The sequence below is a fragment of the Euprymna scolopes genome, chromosome 10, assembly GCF_053919585.1.
Source record: "Euprymna scolopes isolate OS-2025 chromosome 10, ASM5391958v1, whole genome shotgun sequence".
Classification (NCBI taxonomy): domain Eukaryota; kingdom Metazoa; phylum Mollusca; class Cephalopoda; order Sepiida; family Sepiolidae; genus Euprymna; species Euprymna scolopes.
Window position 1 is genome coordinate 67,975,570 of NC_136491.1, and position 20,040 is coordinate 67,995,609.

General features: G+C 31.4%; 1 protein-coding gene across 3 annotated transcripts in view; it reads right to left on the reverse strand.

Annotated features, from left to right (window-relative positions):
• The window catches only part of LOC145286054 (three-prime repair exonuclease 1-like), a 34,386-nt gene extending 19,652 nt beyond the window's left edge, over window positions 1-14,734 (reverse strand). Inside the window, exons 1-2 of one of the 3 annotated variants that reach the window (XM_080134700.1) lie at window positions 14,519-14,655; window positions 4,438-4,661 (exon numbers count right to left, since the gene is read on the reverse strand). In XM_080134700.1, coding sequence (XP_079990826.1) covers window positions 4,438-4,446 — 9 coding nt within the window. In that variant the 5' untranslated portion in view covers window positions 4,447-4,661; window positions 14,519-14,655. Of the gene's footprint in view, window positions 1-4,437; window positions 4,662-14,518 lie in introns of all 3 variants that reach the window. The other 2 variants (XM_080134701.1, XM_080134702.1) reach the window with 2 other exon arrangements.
• Window positions 14,735-20,040: the final 5,306 nt, after the last annotated feature.

A 20,040-nucleotide genomic window follows, 5' to 3' on the forward strand; every position in this document is an offset into this window, starting at 1 on the left:
CACTAAGCAGAGGGAGGAGAAAAGAAAATGTCAAAGTGTTCCTTAAGAATGCACCTTTTGCTAAAAATATTGTAAATACAAATGTTCTAAGTTAGTATTAATTATTCCATTAATGTTCTTTTGTTTGTTTTGTAAAAGAAATGGATTTTTCACTTTATATGTTATGTATCTTTTTAAATTTTCTTTGGGTGTATATATCTTGAAACTTTCTGTTGTTCATTGTTTAAAATATAAAATAATACTTTATATGTTATGTTTGTTTTGAAACTATTTTATTGTGTATATGTCTTGAATTGTTCATTTGATTATCTTTTATAAAACTTTTATTATTATTATTATTATTATTATTATTATTAAAACAGAATGAACGACTATTCATTATGAAATAGCATCCCTCCTATAAGGCTTAACAAGCCAACAGGCCTACTAGTTAATTTGCAAGTAGTTAATTTTATTCACAAAATCTATTCCACTACCCCAACAATCCATAAATGGCATTTTTCACTCGAACAGTTTTCTTTTTATAATGTACAGTTTTAAAAGTTTAAAAACTATATAGTTTTTACTTCAGGAAAATTAATGGGTCAGTTTTTACGATGTGCCCTGTTAAAATACTGTTAAAAACTCGCTCAATATATGTTACCGTGACATAGGTTGACATATATTCGGCGGGTTTTTAATAGTATTTTGTATAGTTTTTTATTTATAACACCTTTTCCCAAACTTACGGTGTTAAAGAGGGTGTGAGACGCCATCTTGAATTTTCCAACACATCGGTAAACACTGTATGTTTTTCGAGCTGAATAAATATATTACATTGAATAAAAACACAAAAAAGATATCCAGTTAGGTAGAAAAGTAACTTATCTTGCCTTTGATAACATTTATTTATATATTTGTTTTTGACTATTTTTTCGAATCTATGTGTACAGTAATCTTGCCAGGATGCGGAGGAAAATGAATGAAGGGGGAGGGGAATAAAATAAAAACATTTTGGAAACAGAGTAAGTTTGAAAGAATTGCTTTGCACAGAAAGAAATTAATGAAAAAATAAAATTAAATTTCTTTTCTTTCTTGATTTTTTTTTTAGTTTTTTATGAAAAAGGAAGTCAAAATTAAGACTATAAAAAACAATTTTTATTAAGAGCGAACCTCAGTCGTCAGGTCTGTAAAAAAAAGACGTGGAATAATAAATGTTTTCTAATACAAATTGTTTTTACTTATGTGTTCATTTGTCTCTTTGAAGTTCGTTTGTTTAATATATCGGTTTGCAATATAATTTTGTCATTCTGTCAGACTCAAATTTTAAATCTATATATCTATAAAAGTGAAAGTGTGTGTGTGTGTGTGTGTGTGTCCATTTCCCTACGAAATAACTCTGTCAATTTTTAGTCTACAGACTCGAAATTTGATATACAGGGTACTGAGATTTGGAAAAATCTATGTGATCGGTTTTTAGCCAGAAATTTGGCGATTAAGGGGTCAAAGTTCAACAATTTGAGCTTTGAGAACTCTACCAAACTTCTCCGACAATTTTGGGTCTACACACTTTAAATTTTAGATATAGCTTCCGTGGACATGAATCTAACTTAATAACTTGATTTGAGCCCAAAACAATAAATTTTCAGGGGTCATAATAGGGGTCAAAGTTTAAAAAATTGCCCCCTTTTTTTTGCTCAGCATACACCTCCAAACACCCGGGCAACGCCGGGCACCCATGCTAGTATATATATATATATATATATATATATATATATATATATATATATATATATATAATATATATATATATTATATATATATATATATATATATATATAAATGTAAATTTGGTTCGTTACAAATGAATAAAACCATATTTCTACATTACCAATTTATTTGAAATTTTCAGACAACCCATCTTTAGAGTCAAGGTATGTTTTTATGTTATTAAAATAAATTTACCTCGCGAATTATTAAAATATTAAATAAAATAAATATATTTTTTTAACCGTTAGTGCGAATCTGTTCAATTTTATAGCTTTTCGGGTATTCTGGCAAGGTTCGGGGTGTTTATTCCGAAAGCCGTTCTTAACATGGGTAGATTGGTAGGTGTGTAAGAAATTTCGTGAAAAATAGTGAATAATTCCCCCCCGTCTTTCCAAGCTTATAACTCCTCGAAAAATGTAACTCAAGCCCTAATTTTTTTTCCCAATTAAAGGAGCAAGGACCAAGGTTTCATTAAAAAAAACAAAAAAAAAACATGTTTTTAAAAAAAAAAAAGTTTTAACTTCGGACTTTACAGGTAAATTTCTAAAAAACACTACTTTTTTTGTTTTAAATTTGAATATATTATTTATTGACCTTTTCTCTTCAATTTGTGATATATAACACTTTGGTGAATAAATTATTTACTTTTTAATAGACATTTCAAAATGGGAGGTGTGAATTGTTCTAGCCCCTGTCTTTCCAAGCTTATAACTACTCGAACAATGTAATTCAAGCCCTAATTTTTTTTTCAATTAAAGGAGCAAGGACCAAGGTTTCATAAAAAAAACAAAAGAAAAAACAAACAACGTGGTTTAAAAAAAAAGTTTTAAACTTCGAACTTTACAGGTAAATTTCTAAAAAACACTACTTTTTTTGTTTTAAATTTGAATATATTACTTATTGACCTTTTCTCTTCAATTTGTGATATATAAAACTTTGGTGTGTAAATTAATTATTTACTTTTTACTAGACACTTAAAAATGGGGGGGCGTGAGTTAAAAAAAACGTTTGTCTAAAATATTATATTCAGTTTATTGGAAAGAGCATAAAATTTTACATTGACCCTGAAAATATCGTAAAAATAGAATCGATAGAAAAATTTTGATAGATTTTTAAAGTTTAAAAATTGAAAAATATTGAGTTCGTAAAATTCATTACTGTTTTTTAAAAAATAAAAAAAATGTTTCTATTACTTTTAAAACAACTTTAATAGTTTATTTTGGAAGTATAATCCATAAAGAAAATAAACAACCCACTTTTAAAAGAGAAATTACAAGATTTTTATATTTTATTCACAGTTTCGTGATAGGGGTGTAAAAAATTCCTACAAAAATTCTGATACATCTACTAGATTGGAGTGTTTATTCATTGTAAACATATCCGACAACCTATAAATGGCGACATTTCCAATGTGAATGGTAAGCTGGACTTATGTAAAAAATAACAAAAAGATATACCAAACTGACTTTTTCGTTTAAAAATGGAATTATTTCCCTTTCGTTATTAACTTTTTTTTTTTTTTTTATAAATATTTTGTGTTTTATATACATAAAGTACAATTGTTGAATGTTACTGTTTTGATTATATTCGTTTGAGGGGGGCACAATTAAAAAATTAAGAAAGATTAAAACGAAGTGAAATTTAAGTTTCCGTTCCATTTTTACAACAACCGTAAAACAATGCATACTCAGCACGTTTCATCGTAATTTATAAGCATATTGAAACACTAAATCAACATTTTATTTATTTTTTTGCATAATTAATGATGGAAGTATTTTTCTGTTTATTTTCTTAACATCTGTTAAAAAAAATAAATAATTTGTACATTCTCTTGAAAAAAAGAATCAAACTTTTCTCTACTTTCACATGTGTTCCATTTTAACAAACTGAGCCACAGCAACGCGTGGCCGGGTAGAGCTAATATATATATATATATATATATATATATATATATATATATATATATATATATATATATATAATGGGCCAACAACCAGCAGTCGTACCAATCATGTTTATTAGATTTATTAAATGTTGCTATAATTTCTCAACACTGAGTGACCCAACGGGTCACGGGTTGTCTAGTATATATATATATATATATATATATATATATATATATATATATATATATATGTATATAGGAAAGTCAGTATTTCAAGTGTCAAAATATGGAAGATTTTAAAAGTGTAATTTTAGAGCTTTTTAAGCATCAGCAAAATGAACAATGATGTTTGCAGTCAGAACAAGCATTTTATCGAAATAAAATACAGTCAGAACAAGCATCCTACCGAAATCTTTTTTGTATCATAATTTTATCATATTTTGTAGCATAATTTGTATTTTTTATTTCTAGCAGTATTTTTTATGCTATCATAAAAGAAAAAACGAAACAGAAAAGTAGGAGAAGGAACAGCTTGCACAAAATATAATATTAAAGAAAATGTTTGATCAGATCCAAAAAACAACAGCAGAAATTATTCAAATTATTAAATGAGTTGGAAAATGGCATAGATCTAAGTACATTCTCTCAGAATAGTCTGGAATACCATTAGGATTTTGGACTATGATCCAGATGATGAGGTTACTTTTAGTGAAGGAAGAATTGCATGTTGAGAATTTTAAAATAATAAGATTTCTATGGTTGAATTTAGTAATTAAACTTTCATTCAAGAAATAGATACATACCAAACCCATACTTATGAAGATATCAAATCATTAAAAAATATCAACATTTCTGTTTGAAAGAAATAGTACTCAGACGTTGACATGAATTGTTCTTTTTCAATAGCTAACATATGCAATTCATGAATCTCAGGTGCCGTTAAACCTGTTGTTTCTAAATCTATAAATACCAAAGTGTTCACAGTTGGAGACGTTCGCTCGGCCATATTGGGTTTTGATAGTCCCAACTGAAAAAGAAAAATAATTATTATTATGAGATAAGCTAGTATCCCAATTTCAGAAATAATGGACTTACCCAGAGACTATGAATATAGTTACATCAAACACATTATAAGCAGCAATTCATGACAGGTATGGACCCAGAACCATGACATGTATTTCTGTAACATACTTTTGCTAATACACTTTTTGTTAACTATACCACTGTGTTTGTCTTGATTATTATCAACTTGATTATTACTGGTATGCAAGGCTACAACATTGGCGATGAGAAATTCGAAACTTACATTGCGAAACATTGGCAGCAAGGATTTTGGAACTATACTTAACAACATGAACGTTGAGGATTTATTCGAATGTTACTAAAACTTGTGTCACATGCAAAGATTTAAAATTTTCATTCTATAATCCTGGAGACAAAGTACGCAAATTAATTCAGTTCAACATTTTGTTTTAACGTATGTTGCATGATTTTTGACAACGGAAAACTGTTTTTTGTCTAAAATTGCATTGTAGATTTTGAAACTTTTTTTTTTTTAAATTGCATTGTTAAATTTTGAAACAAAAAGCGTTTTAGTAGTTTGTTTAACAATAGGAAATTTAAACTATATTGAATTTAAACAAGCATCATTTATCAGACAAGAAAAAAAACTATGAACTGTGTGAATTATAGAATATATATATATATATATATATATATATATATATATATATATATATATATATATTTATACATAGGAAAGTCAGTATTTCAAGTGTCAAAATATGGAAAATTTTGAAAGTGTAATTTTAGAGCTTTTTAAGCATCAGCAAAATAAACAATAACTTTTGCAATCAGAACAATAAAAACGAAGTAGAAAAGTAGGAGAAGGAACAGCTTGCACAAAATATAATATTAAAGTAAATATTCGAGCAGATCCAAAAAACAACAGCAGAAATTATTTGAATGATTAAATGAGTTGCAAAATGGCATAGATGTAAGTACATTCTCTCAGAATAGTCTGGAATACCATTGGGATTTTGAACTATGATCCATATAATGAGGTTACTTTTATAGTGAAGGAAGCATTACATGTTGAGAATTTTATAGAAATAAACTTTCTATAGTTGAATTTAGTAATTAAGCTTTCATTCAAGAAATAGATACATACCAAACCCATACTTATGAAGATATCAAATCATCCAAAAATATCAACATTTCTGTTTGAAAGAAATAGTTGACATTTTTCTAGTCATCCCTAAACATTCAATATATAAGCATTGCTTTTAGACCAAGTCTTTGAAATGAGTATTTTTCACAAAAGAACCTAAGCATCAAAGAAATATACTTTATGCATGGAATTAATTTTGACACTAAATGAAAATTCATAATATAGTATGATGAGTGTCACATGACCATGACATAACGACACCTGACAAGAAATCAGCAGGTTCTTTCAACATTGCCAATATATTCAGATACTGGAGAATGACTTGACAGTTAAGAGGTTTTGCTTGACAAGTTCAGTTTTGCTGCAGAAAATTGTCTTTACAAAAGTAAAGTAAATGTTTCGTTAATTCCCTGAATATTATCAAAGAATACTGCAAACTATCCATCTATCTATACTCCTATTAATTTGGTTTTCTTTTGTGTGTATTGGTATTCATATTAAAAACTCTCTTTTCTAATCATTTAAAAAGAAAATACAGTTGTGGAAATGCATTCACTGGCAAAAGATCTATCTTATTTGCATATTCTTTTAAACATTCTTTTTAATTAATTCGGTTTTCTTATGGGATATAGATATAGAGTTAACTATTATGTGTAATTATATTAATGCAGATATTCTACATAATTTATACTTGCATAATATTTGCGTAAAATCTTTACAGTAACCAAAAAATTGTTTCCATATATATTTATGTATACATATATATTTTTGTTTAATCTATTAATCTATCTATCTATCTATCTATCTATAAAAAAATAAAAAAATTGACCGCTTTTTTTTTTTTTTGCACAACATACACCTCCAGACACCCAGGCAATGCCGGGCTGAAATGCTAGTTTTATGAACGAATGGAACCGAGAAGATTTTTAAAAAATACATTTTTACTGTCTAGTCTACTAAAGATCCTTTAGCATTTATCTCCTTTTATGGTCCCTTTTTTCTGAGAGTTTTACTCCAGACTCGTTTGCTGGTTGAGGCTTCCAGTGCTCATCCTCAGTGCTTTATTCATGGCACTAATGGTATACTTTTCTTTCTCTTTAATTATCTTGACATTTTTTTAGAGACTTATTGCCATTTTTCTCTCTTAGGACAGATTTGAATAATGTTGTATTACATTTTAGTATTATTTCTTTTATCCAAATGAACTTTATTTACTTTCTCACCATATGTGAAACTTTCATTTAACCTTTCATAATTTGGTTGTTACTTAGTATAATTTGTCATTTTTCCTTTCTAACAGTATATTTGTGTTCAATATGCTTTCTTTTCTGTAAATTTATTAAATCTATGGCTTTCTTCAAGTTTTTAGTAAACTCCTTATCTCTCCCTTGTCTTCATTTTGTATTTACGTGTTTCTGAAACTGTGTTTTTATTGCTTTTCAGTTTTAACTTTCTTGATGATCAATAAATCTGTGTCTAAAATGTACCATGCCTCAGAATTTGGATTATCGATACGAGTTGATGCTAACTATTGAAGGCTTGCACACAAATATATATACATCCCGGAGGCAGTATAATATTTGTCAAGAGATCTTCATTCTCCCATCGATGCATCTACAAAACCATTTTATCTCTTCTTTGATTGAAAGAATGTCAATTTCCAAATTAACCACAGCATATCTTACCAAAGCAAAGTTGTTTTAATTTCTAAAAGATTTTGTCATATCAGTTTCAGGAACACTTTTATTTTCCGTGCAAATATCATGTTTAAGAATTTATTCTACTCTCCAAAACCACTTCTTCTCCAAAACCACAACATTGTCTCCTTCAGACTCCTATTTTGATATTTTTGTATGTTTGTTATCCCAAAAAAGTATATTTATTCTAAATTAATTTTATTCATCTGGTGTCTTCTCTATTGTTTTCATTGTGCTGATTTCATTCACATCTGCTACTAATAAACCATATTCGTTCATACAATCCTTTCTGTTTCTTCATGTTTTGTTTATTGTCAACTTGTTTGAAACCCAAAACATAGTTTGGGTTGAGAAATCATTTTTTCATCTTTCTTTTATTTTTCATTTGAATCTGAGAAAATATGGTGTTTATGCCTGCCAATAACATCTTTCGTTATGTAATATGTCATATCCAGTAGATAATTATATATAAACCTCATAATTATATTTAGCCCTGATAAAGGTGCCGGTGTAGTCATCCTGAACCGTACTGACTATATTAATAAAAGGTCAACTATTTTAGATGACACTCGTAAATTTCTGAAACTCGGCTCGGTCAACTTGTGTGATAATATTTTGAATATTGAAAACAAATTGCAAAACTGCTTGCACTTCCTTTTTAAAAAGAATTATCTCTTCAAAAAGATTTATCAGAAAATACAACCCACTGGATCCCTGAGACCCCGACTTTATGGTCTCCCTAAAATTCATAAAGATAATGTGCCCTGTACACCGATTTTATCCATGATTGTTTCCACTCAACATGCCCTTGCCCAATGGCTCACTGAGTTACTTTCATCTGTCCGTACATTCTATTCTACTTATTGTGTCTTTGATTCGTTTACTTTCTCCCAAATCATCATAGATACTACCCCCAATCAAAGCAATTCTTTCTTTTGCTCATTTGATATTTCCAGTCTATTTACTAATGTGCCAATCGATGACACTATTACTATTTGTTGCAATGCATTTTATCATAGTAAACTTGTTCCTCATTCTTTACCAGAAAAGTATTTTATTGAACTCCTTTCTCTTTACACAAACACCATCAAGTTTAGTTTCGACAACGTGATGTACTAACAAATTGATGAGGTTTCCATGGGCAGCCCCTAAGGTCCTATCCTTTCGTTGGGTTTTATGAATTAAAACTTTTCAAATCACCACATAACACTCCTGCTTTATATTTTTACTATGTGGATGATACGTTTGTGGCTTTTCCTTCTCAGGACTTGTCTTTAGAATTCTTTAAACATCTTAATTCCTTATATCACGCTTTGTCTTTTACTGTGGACATAGAAAAGGAGAACTCTCCCGTTCCTCGACGTGTTGATTGAAAGGTGTAGAGAGGGTTTTCTTATCTCTATATATAGAAAACCTACCTTTACCGGTCTATATACTAAATGGTGTTATTTTGCACCTAAAACCACCAAGTTGACGTTGATTTATACGTTGGTACATAGTGCCTTGGTTATTTGTTCCCCCTGTCGGCTAGATACTGAAATTACTAAAATTAAGGAAATCCTTGTTGATAATGGTTACCCAGAATTCTTAATTGATAAATGTATTAAATTCAAAATCAAGCAATTTAATAAAGATATAACCTTTGCCCCTTCAAAGTTTTATTTATCTTAAGTCGCCATGGGTTAGGGAAAATGTGTCCCTCTCATTAAACAATTTAAACAGACTATTAACAATTGTTTTCTGTCTGTTCTACCGCGGGTGATTTTCAATACGAAACCTGCATTTTATTCTAATGATTCATCTTTTAATAGTGAATTCATTTTTCTTAAAATTATGATGGCCTTGGTGGGAAGAAAAATTAGTTTATATATGTTGTACAATACTTGTCGATAGTATGTTAAATTGTTTCATATATATTTACATTACCCGTCAGAGGGTAAGAAAATTATTTAATATATGTGTTGTACATTATCCGTCTTAGGAATTGTAAAATTATTTAATATTTGTGCTGTTAATTATATGTTCTAAGGTTAAGTTAAAATTATTTCATACATAATTTGTGTAATTCACGTCTTAGATTAGTCTTAGATCACGTCTTAGATTAGGTAAAATATTCTTTTGCTCGAGATAGCAAATGATAGACATAAAAAATTCCTCTCTCCTAAGAATAACAGATATGTTCAAAGTTAACTTAATTAGTTAATTTAGTGTAGGAATAAACCTCAATATTTATGTGTAGGAATAAACGCTAGCTATGGTGCATAAATAAATATATAACATATAAATAATAACAGGGAAAATACATCTTTTCTAGTAAATTCGTGCCGATTCGTACCTGAACTGAAATAAATAATAATAATAATAATAATAATAATAATAATAATAATAATAATAATAAGAAGAAGAAGAAGAAGAAGAAGAAGAAGAAGAAGAATTCTGATTTCGTTTATGAACGTCTCTCTGGAAAGGGATGAGATTCATTTCCAGAGGATTTCCCTTAATCCCGGCTTCAAACCAGGAGCGTCAAAGCTCAAGGGTTTTCCTAAGGATGTTGGTGGTATTTATAATTGCAGAGGTTTGAAGGCCGCCTAAAACATCGGGGATTTGTAGTTTTTTCAATTGTCCTTCAAGACGACTTGATACTACTCCTAGTGTACCAACTACGACAGGGATTATTTGTGCTTTAACCCCGTGTATACACCTTATCTCCAAGGCCAACGGAGCATAATTGCTCCACTTCTCATTCTCCTTCTCTCTCACATTCCTGTCCCAGGGTACTGAGAAGTCTACAATCTGCCAGTTTTTTGAGACCTTGTCAATGACGACCAAATCTGAACGATTATGTTCCAATTGCTTGGTTGTTATGACACTTTTGTCCCACCATACCTCTACCTCGCCATCCTCACTTGTTCTCACTTCATCAGGCACCTCCTCAAACCATTTTCCAGTACACTTCACCCCAACCCTCTTACACACCTCCCAATATATCCAGAGTCCCATGCGATCATATCTTTTGCGGTACTCTCTCAGGGCCAATCCCCTACACCCTGCTTCAAGGTGAGCAATTGACTCTGAGGTCTTACCACAAATCTGGCATTTTGCAGCAACTTACTCTCCTAGAACCACTTTTTTGAACAATCGTGTTCCTAATGCCCGCTCTTGTGCTGCACAAACAAAAGCTTCAGTACTCTTAGCTAGATACCCAGCTCTAAGCCATTGCCATGATCTTTCATCAGCCACTTCTGCTATATCCTGGAAGAACCTTCCATGCATTTTCTTCCTAGCCAGTTCCTCTGCCCTTTCTCTATTCATACGTTTTACATAATCAGCCTTGGTCTCACATACCTCCACTTCATTGGCCACAAACTTAAGCATCCACTCCTCACTTCTAACCACATGCTCTTTCAACGACATCTCCTCGGTTCAAACACAATCTTTTACACTTTCAAACTCAAGGACTCCCACCATCTTTCCTCTTTTGATACAGCCTTGCTATGCTACTTCGAATGTGAAATATACCAAACATTGCTAAAACTTTTCTTGTTTTGATATCTATGGCATGCAAATCCTTGTCAGACCATTCTAAAATTCTCGCACTGTATCTCAAAACACTGACTGTCCATGCATTTACTGCTTTCATTAGGTTTCCTCCAAACAGTTTCGACTTTGCAATAAGTTTCACTCTTCTCAGATACTCCTTCCTGACTTTTTCCTTCATTTCTCTGTTCATGATGCCTACACCCTCCAGCACTCCCAAATAATTATATCCTGTATCTTCTATTTCTTTCATGATTTCTCCATTTGGCACCACTATTCCATTCGAATGAACCTTTACTCCTCTTTTCATCACCAGCACCGCACATTTACTAATCCTTCGCATCCTGCATTATTGCTTTATCAATTAGTAGTTGCTCTTTAGTACCTCTCAAGCCTTTCCGGTACCCCTTTTGTTCATCAGGAAAAACACCATTACTCTCTAGATGTTTATAAATTTTCTCTGCAAATATTCCAGCCAACAGTTTCCACATCAATGGCAGACATGTAATTGGTCTATAATTATTGCTATCTGTTCCTTTTGCAGGATCTTTCCTAATCAGTGTTGTTCTTCCCTTCACAAGCCAATCAGGGACATCTCCCGACTCTACAATCCTTTGCAGAGCAGCAGCTATAGGTGGATAAAGGCATGGAAGCCTGTTAAGTTCTGTAATCGATATGTTCTTTCTTATGATGTTGTGAATTACTCCTTGAATTATTTTTACCTCGTTTTTCACCTTCCGCCTATCACTATTCTTCATACTTGGAATCTCTATGATATCATCTCTAAGAAGAACCTCTCTTGACTTCTGAAGTACTTCTTTTTCTACAGAAGTCAAAGTCCGAACTTCATCACCACTTCTCCATACATCTGCTCCTTTCACTAGCTTCATTGTCTCAGAGTCAATGATCTCATCTGCCCCATCATCGCTTACATTTCCCTTCTGCACTTCCACTCTCTCAGTTCTTTCATCAGAGCTAGTTTCATCAATTTTACTTTCGTTATTCATTTCATTCCTAACCATCCATTCAATCTCTTCTCTTGTAATCACTGAAAGTAGGTTGTTATTTTTAATTTGTTTTAACTGGGATACCAAACTCGCGATACTTCTAGCTCCTCCTCTCGATTCCCATTCTTCCTTCACTTTTCGGATATATCCACCAGATTTGGTACTTTCACTTCTTACAAAGCATTCCCACAGTACTCTTCTTTCCTCATCCGTCCACGTTTTTTTTACATTTCCTGTTCCAACTCCCTTCGTGTCTTGAGACCCTCTCTGGCAATTCTCACTCTCCCTATATCCAGCCACATCCCCAGAATTTCGAACAGTTGTATGATGACGACAGGACCCACCCTGTTGACCAGTGGGACACCTACCTGACGTGAGACCATCACAAGATGTTCTAACCTCATTCACGTCGTTATTTTCAATATTTTGATTTGACATTCTCCCATAAATGGGGTTAGTGAATTTAAGGTTACACCACCACCGATAGTTTTATTGAGACATTATCTCTAGGAGGGTTCCCCACCAAGGTCAAAGATCCCCTCCCGACCTTTTTCCTCCATCACCACCACTATTCCCATTACCACCACCAACAACAATAGAAATAAAATCTACAATGATAATGACAACACTAATATCGGTAGCAATAATATTAACAGCAAAAACAACAATAGCAATGACATCAAAAAACAACACCTACCATTACAGCTACAGTAATAATAAAAACATACCACCACTACTACTATCACCACCACTACTACTACTAGTAATAATATTAGTGATAATAGTAATAACCAATAAGTAAATTTTGTTTTTTTAAATAATAATAATAATAATAATGATAATAATGATAATAATAATGATAATGATAATTATAAAAATAAAAATAATAATAATAAGTAGAAGAACAATGACAACAATAATAATAATAATAATAATAACAATAATAATAATAATAATAATTTCAGTTAGAAAAGCTTACTTTGTTCGTTTTTTTTTAATTGTAATAATAATAATAATAATAATAATGATAATAATAATAAGAGCAGCAAAAATAATAAATAAATAAATTTCATTTCGTTTTCTAGTTTTCGGTTCAGTCTTTAAGTTTGATGGATGCAGACGAATTTTTAGCCGTGATTTAGCCAAGGTATTCCGATAGTCATATTTACCCAGAATTTACATTATAGTGGCTGACATTTAGGGACTGCCAAAACAATGTAAAAAAAAGAAAGCATGATTCCGTGGTGTCAGACTTGTGTTAACTATACGAACTATGGAAAAGCAGAAGCGACTTAATAATTTTTTAAACCTCTGTTTATCTTCTTCAAACTGCAATTAATAATTAATCTTTGTTATAATTTTGTAAGGTTTTAAGATTTACACAGTTTAATGATTAATAATATTATAAACATTTGATTTGTTTATTAAATATGAAATACGGTTTTACGTAATGTTCATTTGGTTAACTAACGGCTTCCATATTTTGTTTGGTAAAAAGAGACAAACAAAATATGAGGGGGTCTACAAAATGCTTAATATTTGTGCAATAATATTTTCAAATCGGTTTTAATCTGGCGATAAAATAGCTGACAAGAACCATGTTTATATTAAAACTTAATACTTAAAAAAAAAATTAAACACAATTAATTAAAAAATCTATGTTGTAACGGAACATTTTGAAATAATGGAATTTTAATCGTTTTAATCTTTTAAAAATTAATTAATGTTTAAGAAGTTTCTTTTTCTTGGCAATTCAACTGATTATAGTATATATTAATTCGAAAAAACGCTATTTAAAAAAAACATAATAATATTAAATTTATATCATTTTTTTAATTGCAACTTCAAGTTAAATTTTTGTTCAATACGTGCATTTACATTTTTTTAAGAATAAATATATTTTACTTATTTGAACTCTTATGTTTCCTAATAAATAGAAATTTGGATAGATTTAAATATATTTTGTTCAAATTTCGAAAAAATAAATAGGGGGGGGGGTGACACGAACTAAAAAAAAATATTTCCCTCGCATATTTTATGGAAACTGAATTTTATATGTAATTTCATTCTAAAATGGATAAGTATGGAAAATTTCATGAAAATCTGACCATTAGTTGATTTTTGCTAGATTTATTAAACACGGGTATGTTTTAATGTTCGAAATGCTTACTACATGGGACCGTTATTTTAAAGCGCAATTTCATTATTTTCGTTCGATAAAATTTTTTTAAAAATTATTTCTAGCTTATTTTGCCCTTCTTTTTTTAAATGGTACAAAAGTTATATGAATAATATTAAGTTATAATAAAGTTACATCGTTTTACATAGGGGGGGGGCATAATTCTGTGGTGACTTTTGGGGGTGCCTCTACTGACATTAAACGGAAAATATGTTATGATTAAAAATATTTTTATAAAACTTAAATGTCATGAAAACAATAATTAAAGAGACAAATATAAATAATAGATCTCACTTGATGTATGCGGTATTGGCCAGCAGTTGATCACAACGTCTACAAGAAACTAAAACAACTGAAAAAAACTTTACATCCTGTTCACATTTTCCGAGAAATAGCTAACAACTACTTTCATTTTCTGGCTTATGAGTAATACTTTTGTTGCTTTATCTTCTACTGCTGCTCGTGTAAACATCCATCAAATAACAGACAAAATAGAAACAATTCCCACCCACACCCAACAAATTTAAGATAAATTCTTTGTACTTTCATTTCTGTATTATTCACTAGTTGGGCGCCCTGCGTTGCCCGGGCATACAATACGCTTAAATATGATATTTTAATGTATGCAGATTGCGTATTGTATTATTATAGAATCAATTCTCTATTGAATATTATATATTATGAGGAATAATTTGCTCAATGGACTAATTCGAAAAAAAAAAAAATTTAATTTAAAAATAATAATGATAATATCGTTTCTTAAATTCCGTCTGTGTTTACAATATCACGTCAGCTGATATTTGGGCTCGACGATCTTAAAAATACTCTTTATTCTCTTATAGAAATAAAAGAAGAATTTTTACAGGGGGAATATTTTACATTACATTAGCCATGGTTACTTCGGTGTAACATCAAATATTCCCTTGCAAAAGTTCTTTGTTATCTAAGAGAAGAAAAACTATTTTTAAGATCGTATTTTTTCGATTTTCGATACTTATCGGATGAATTTCTGTACAAAACATATCTAAGGATACTGCTAGAAATATAAATTACCTTTGTGTGAAACTTGAAAAAGATAGGCTCAGCCGTTTCAGAACCTATGAAGAAGGAACTCACACACACACACACACACACACACACACACACACACAAAATGACTTTTATGTAATCTAATTTATAAAACTCACTTTGTCTGTTTGTTTGTCTGTCTGTCTCCATATTTTCAAACTCTATCTCATTCAAAACTAAAAGTCGCAGAGCGGCGCTAGGGGCCTTGAATGATTGCATTTTTTAAGGAACCATTCTATTATGGATCTTTAGACGGTTAAAATAGTTTTTAACGGGTCAAAAAAGTGCCAAAATTGAAAAATCGTTATACATTTTGTACATTAATCTTAGCTTATTTTTAATCAGTTCATATGCTTGTCACGTTGGTACAGTGGTAACGTCACCAGCTTTGAATGCTACAGTTGTGCTTTCGGTTTCGATTCTAGTTGATTGCACCCAAATACTTTTTTTTTTACTTTTTAGATCACGACTCTATACGAAATCTGGACAAATTAAACGACCGGGCAAAGCTGGGCGCCCCTTCCTCCTCGCTAGTAGTAGAATAGAATACATAGATATAGAGATGGAGATTATTTTAATAAATATATTTCACGTGTATTCAAAATAGCATCAGCAATATACAAATTCAAATTATTTCTTCTTCTTCTTCTTCTTCTTCTTCTTATTATTATTATTATTATTATCATTATTATTATTATTGGCTCACATGGAGCTTTCACACAGGTCATCATAAGTCTGATTGAAAACCTGTGGTGTTCCCTGGAAGCTGAGTGACAACAAGTCTCCCGAGACGTCCAGCACTCTCCACCTCCTTCGGTAGCATTTGCAAATAAATTTGTGTTATTGCAACAGCCACTTACCATTGATTTCTCGCTGGCAGTGGCCATTGGTTTATACTGGAATTTCAGTGGCACTAAGCCTCCTCAAGGTCCCAGTTCTCTTCGCACTTGTCCAGTGGAGGTCTGGTCAGCGCTCTCTCCTCAGTTTTTCCTTCCTCTTTGACCCTTCTCGGCTATTTGGTTTCACACATTTTTATGGGAGAGTGGGTTATTGAACAATGGGAGGGGATGCGTGATGGAGATGTAGAACTTGTTGATATGCAGCTTCAGTGTTCTTCATTCCCTGTAACGCTTCTTCACGTTTTTGCCTCTGCAGCAGTTTGTCTGGCTTACACGTGTGGTTCATGTGTATTATTCTCCACATGCAAGCGTTTTCCTTAATATTTCAGTTGTTTTCAATTATTGTTATTTGTTGTATCTTCTCAACCATGCAATCTCTTCCATCCGTTTTTCAAAGTTTTTCAGTATTGTTCCTAGTACTCCTACTATTATTGGTGTTATCTTGATTGTCTTTATTTTCTATATACCTTTCATCTCTCTGGCCAGTTCTATGTATTTGTTCTGCTTCTCTGTCTCCTTGATATTCACTCTGTGGTCTGATGAAACAGCAAAATCTACAATGTAAACTATTATGACATCAGGTCTCTTTGCTTGAATGGGTTTATCCGTTTGTATATCCATGTCACACAGAATTTTGTGACTTTTGTTTCCACGTACTGCTGCCAGTTTGTGCTTGTACCATTTGTTTGGGTGTTCAAGATGCAGTTTTCTGCATATTCCCAGTATACTGCCTTCCCCACTTGATCGTGTCTATTTTTTTTAACTTCTTTTTAGAGCTAGTTTGATGTATTCACTTAATATATGATTTATTGTTTGATCTCTTTGTCCACAGAGTCTGCATTTGCTGTTTTCTTGTGTCTTGTCGATCCTTGCTTTGATGTAGTTGGTTCTAATTGTGTTATCTTGTGTGGCTATTTCCTTTTTGTAGCCATGTCCAAGTGTTTTTGTTAGTCTCACCTTTTGTCACTCTTATGAATAATCTGGATAGCTGTTTGTCCTCCTATTTTTCTTTTCTCATCTTATCCCTCGTCTCTTCTTTTTCTGTATTGTTTGTTCTTTCAGTGTCTCCTCTAGCAGTAATTATTTTTTCAGTATTCTGCATTATGTATTTTTCTAATCCATTTTTGTGTTATTTACAGTCTTCTATACAAAACCAGCCCTCTTCCTCTGTCTTTCCTTTTCACATAGAGTCGGTCAGTATCATCTTTTGGTTGTAGTGCATTGTGCATAGTCATGAGTTTCCTGGTCTTCTGGTCAAGATGACTCAGTTCTTTTTTGGTCCCACCTATAAATGGTCCAAAGTATCTTACTAATGATATTCCCCATATGTTTATGCCTGCAATTAGGTTTCTGCTATATAGTTTCGTTATGAAGAGCTTTCTTGTTTTACTGAGGTATTCCTTTCCAATTTTCTTTTTCATTTCTGTTGTCTTGATGGTGTCTGCTTCCAAAACTCCAAGATATTTGTAGCTATCATGTTCACCTAGTGCACTCATCTCTGTTTGGTTGGGTAATACTATACCTTTAATTGCTTCCAGTTTTCCCCTTCTCATGGTCAGCAATGAGCACTTTTCCATACAGCATTCTATTCAGATATCCTGGTTGAAGATTCTGGTTGTGTTTATCAGCATATCTAGTTCCTTCTTGGTTTTTGCCAACATTTTTATGTCATGTACATTAGTGAACTTGTAACTGGCTTGGTATTTTCTTAGTATATTGTTAAGGGCCATCATGACTATGATAAACAATAGTGGTGATAGAGAATCATCTTGGAAGATACCTCTCCTTATTATAATCTCAGTTATGTATTATCCATCAGCTGTCAGTTCAATTCTCCATGTTCTCATTGCATTTTCTATCCAATTGATAATCTTACCTGGTATTTTGTACATTCTCAGGCATTCTCTTATGCATGCTTGGTGGATCCTGTCATATGCTTTCCTGTAGTTGATCCATGCAATGGCTAAGTTCTTTTTTTTTTTTTCTAATTAGGTCATGTGTTCCTCTTTTTCTTTTTTAGCAATCTTTTTGTTCTTGGGAAGTAATCCGTGATTATGAAAGGAATAATAAATTTGTTCCCACAGTTTTGCTGTTAGTATTTTCAACATGGTAGGTGTTGTGGGGTGCAAATCACCCCTATTTGAGAACTAAGTGGAATCAACCAGTCCTACGAATACCACTGGTTTCAGAGACTAAATGGAGACATTCATACCATGTTTAACCGCATGCTACGAACACGTTCCTCTCATACCACTTTAGTAGCTCCTGTATTTTTTAGGATAAATACATATTATTTTTATACACTTTAAACTACTTGTGGTTTCTTTCATTTGTAACCCCTAGCATGCATCTACAACAACTGGCTGATGAGGACGATTCAAGAACTTCCCGAATCAATCTACAATAATTGCTAACAACAATGGAATGACGAACATTCGGGCTAAAAATAAAACAGCCATTGGCAGACAGCATTTGACAACCAAAGGGATTCAAGAAAAAAAACACACACACACAGATATTCGAAAACACTCAGAGGAAATTCGAAACTTCAAAAAGTATTTATTTTTCAAAAGTTTGGTGAAGAACGAGAAAAATGACTTGTCTACGTTGGGGAAAAAACAACATTCGAGCGTAAAAATTCATAAATACGGGATAAAGAACACTTTGGAAAAGGACAACAATTCTTGTCAAAAAAAGGATTTTACAAAGACGTCATCAAAAAGCCTTATCTTGCTGTTAAAAAAGCTACCAAAACGTAAACTATGAGCTGAAACAGAACTCATAAGACGAATGGCATGGAGAATTATTATTACTGAATTAACGAGACCAAGTTTTCAGTAAGTACAAAAAAAACTCTGTCGTTCTAAAAAGCGTGTCTTGCTAATACATTTTATGGTTAAAAGGCATTAGCGTTGGAAAAAGAAAAAAACTCCTGCAAAAGTAAATGATATATTTTATTTTATTGGCTAAAGCGAGTATTTGCACAAATTAAAAAAAAACGTCGGATTTTAATCTGATTAAAATAAACTTTTCACTGGTCGATGGGACTGCACGTCGAAGAAGAAAAAAAAAACGATTTTGCTAAGCACAACAAATAAAGTGCTAACGAGAAAAGGACATTCTTTTTGCACAGAGATCAAAAAGAATAGCCAATATTAAATAAATGCTATAAACTCTCTTTCACAGATAAGTAACTTTTTTCTTTTTAAAGAAAAAAGAGGAAAAAATGTATAGGATCAATAAGAAATTGAACCTAGTACCTACACGTTACGAAAAATGAAAAATGAAATCTACTGCTTTCTGTATGAATGCAAACGCCAAATTATTTCCTCAGACAAATTGCCAAACGAGGAAATAAATATATGAAAGAAATATTCGTTAAATAATCAGGTACAAATTTTGTTAAGTTTTTTTTTATAGGGTTGGTACTATAGGAAAAGTAAATCAACGAATTGAGTTGTTTTGTCATATTAAGTAATTCCATACTGTTCAAAAAAAAAAAAATCAAAATGGACGAGTTTGCAAAACAAATTTTGGAAATGGTGAAATTCCAACAAAGTCTACAATTAAAACTTGAAAAAAGGTTCAGAGAAGAGCAATTGGCAATACAGAAACAAAACGAAGAGAAACAGTTAAATTTAATAAAATATCTCAAAGAAAAACGAGGAAGAGAAAAGGAAGAAATGAATGAACAAATATTGGAAAAGCAGTTAGATTTAATTAAATTATTCAAGGAAAAACAGGAATGAGATAGGAAAGAAATGAACGAACAAATACTGGGATTGAAAAAATACATTTAGAGCAACAAAACCAGTCAGATAAAAAAAAAAAAATGGATTTGATAATGCA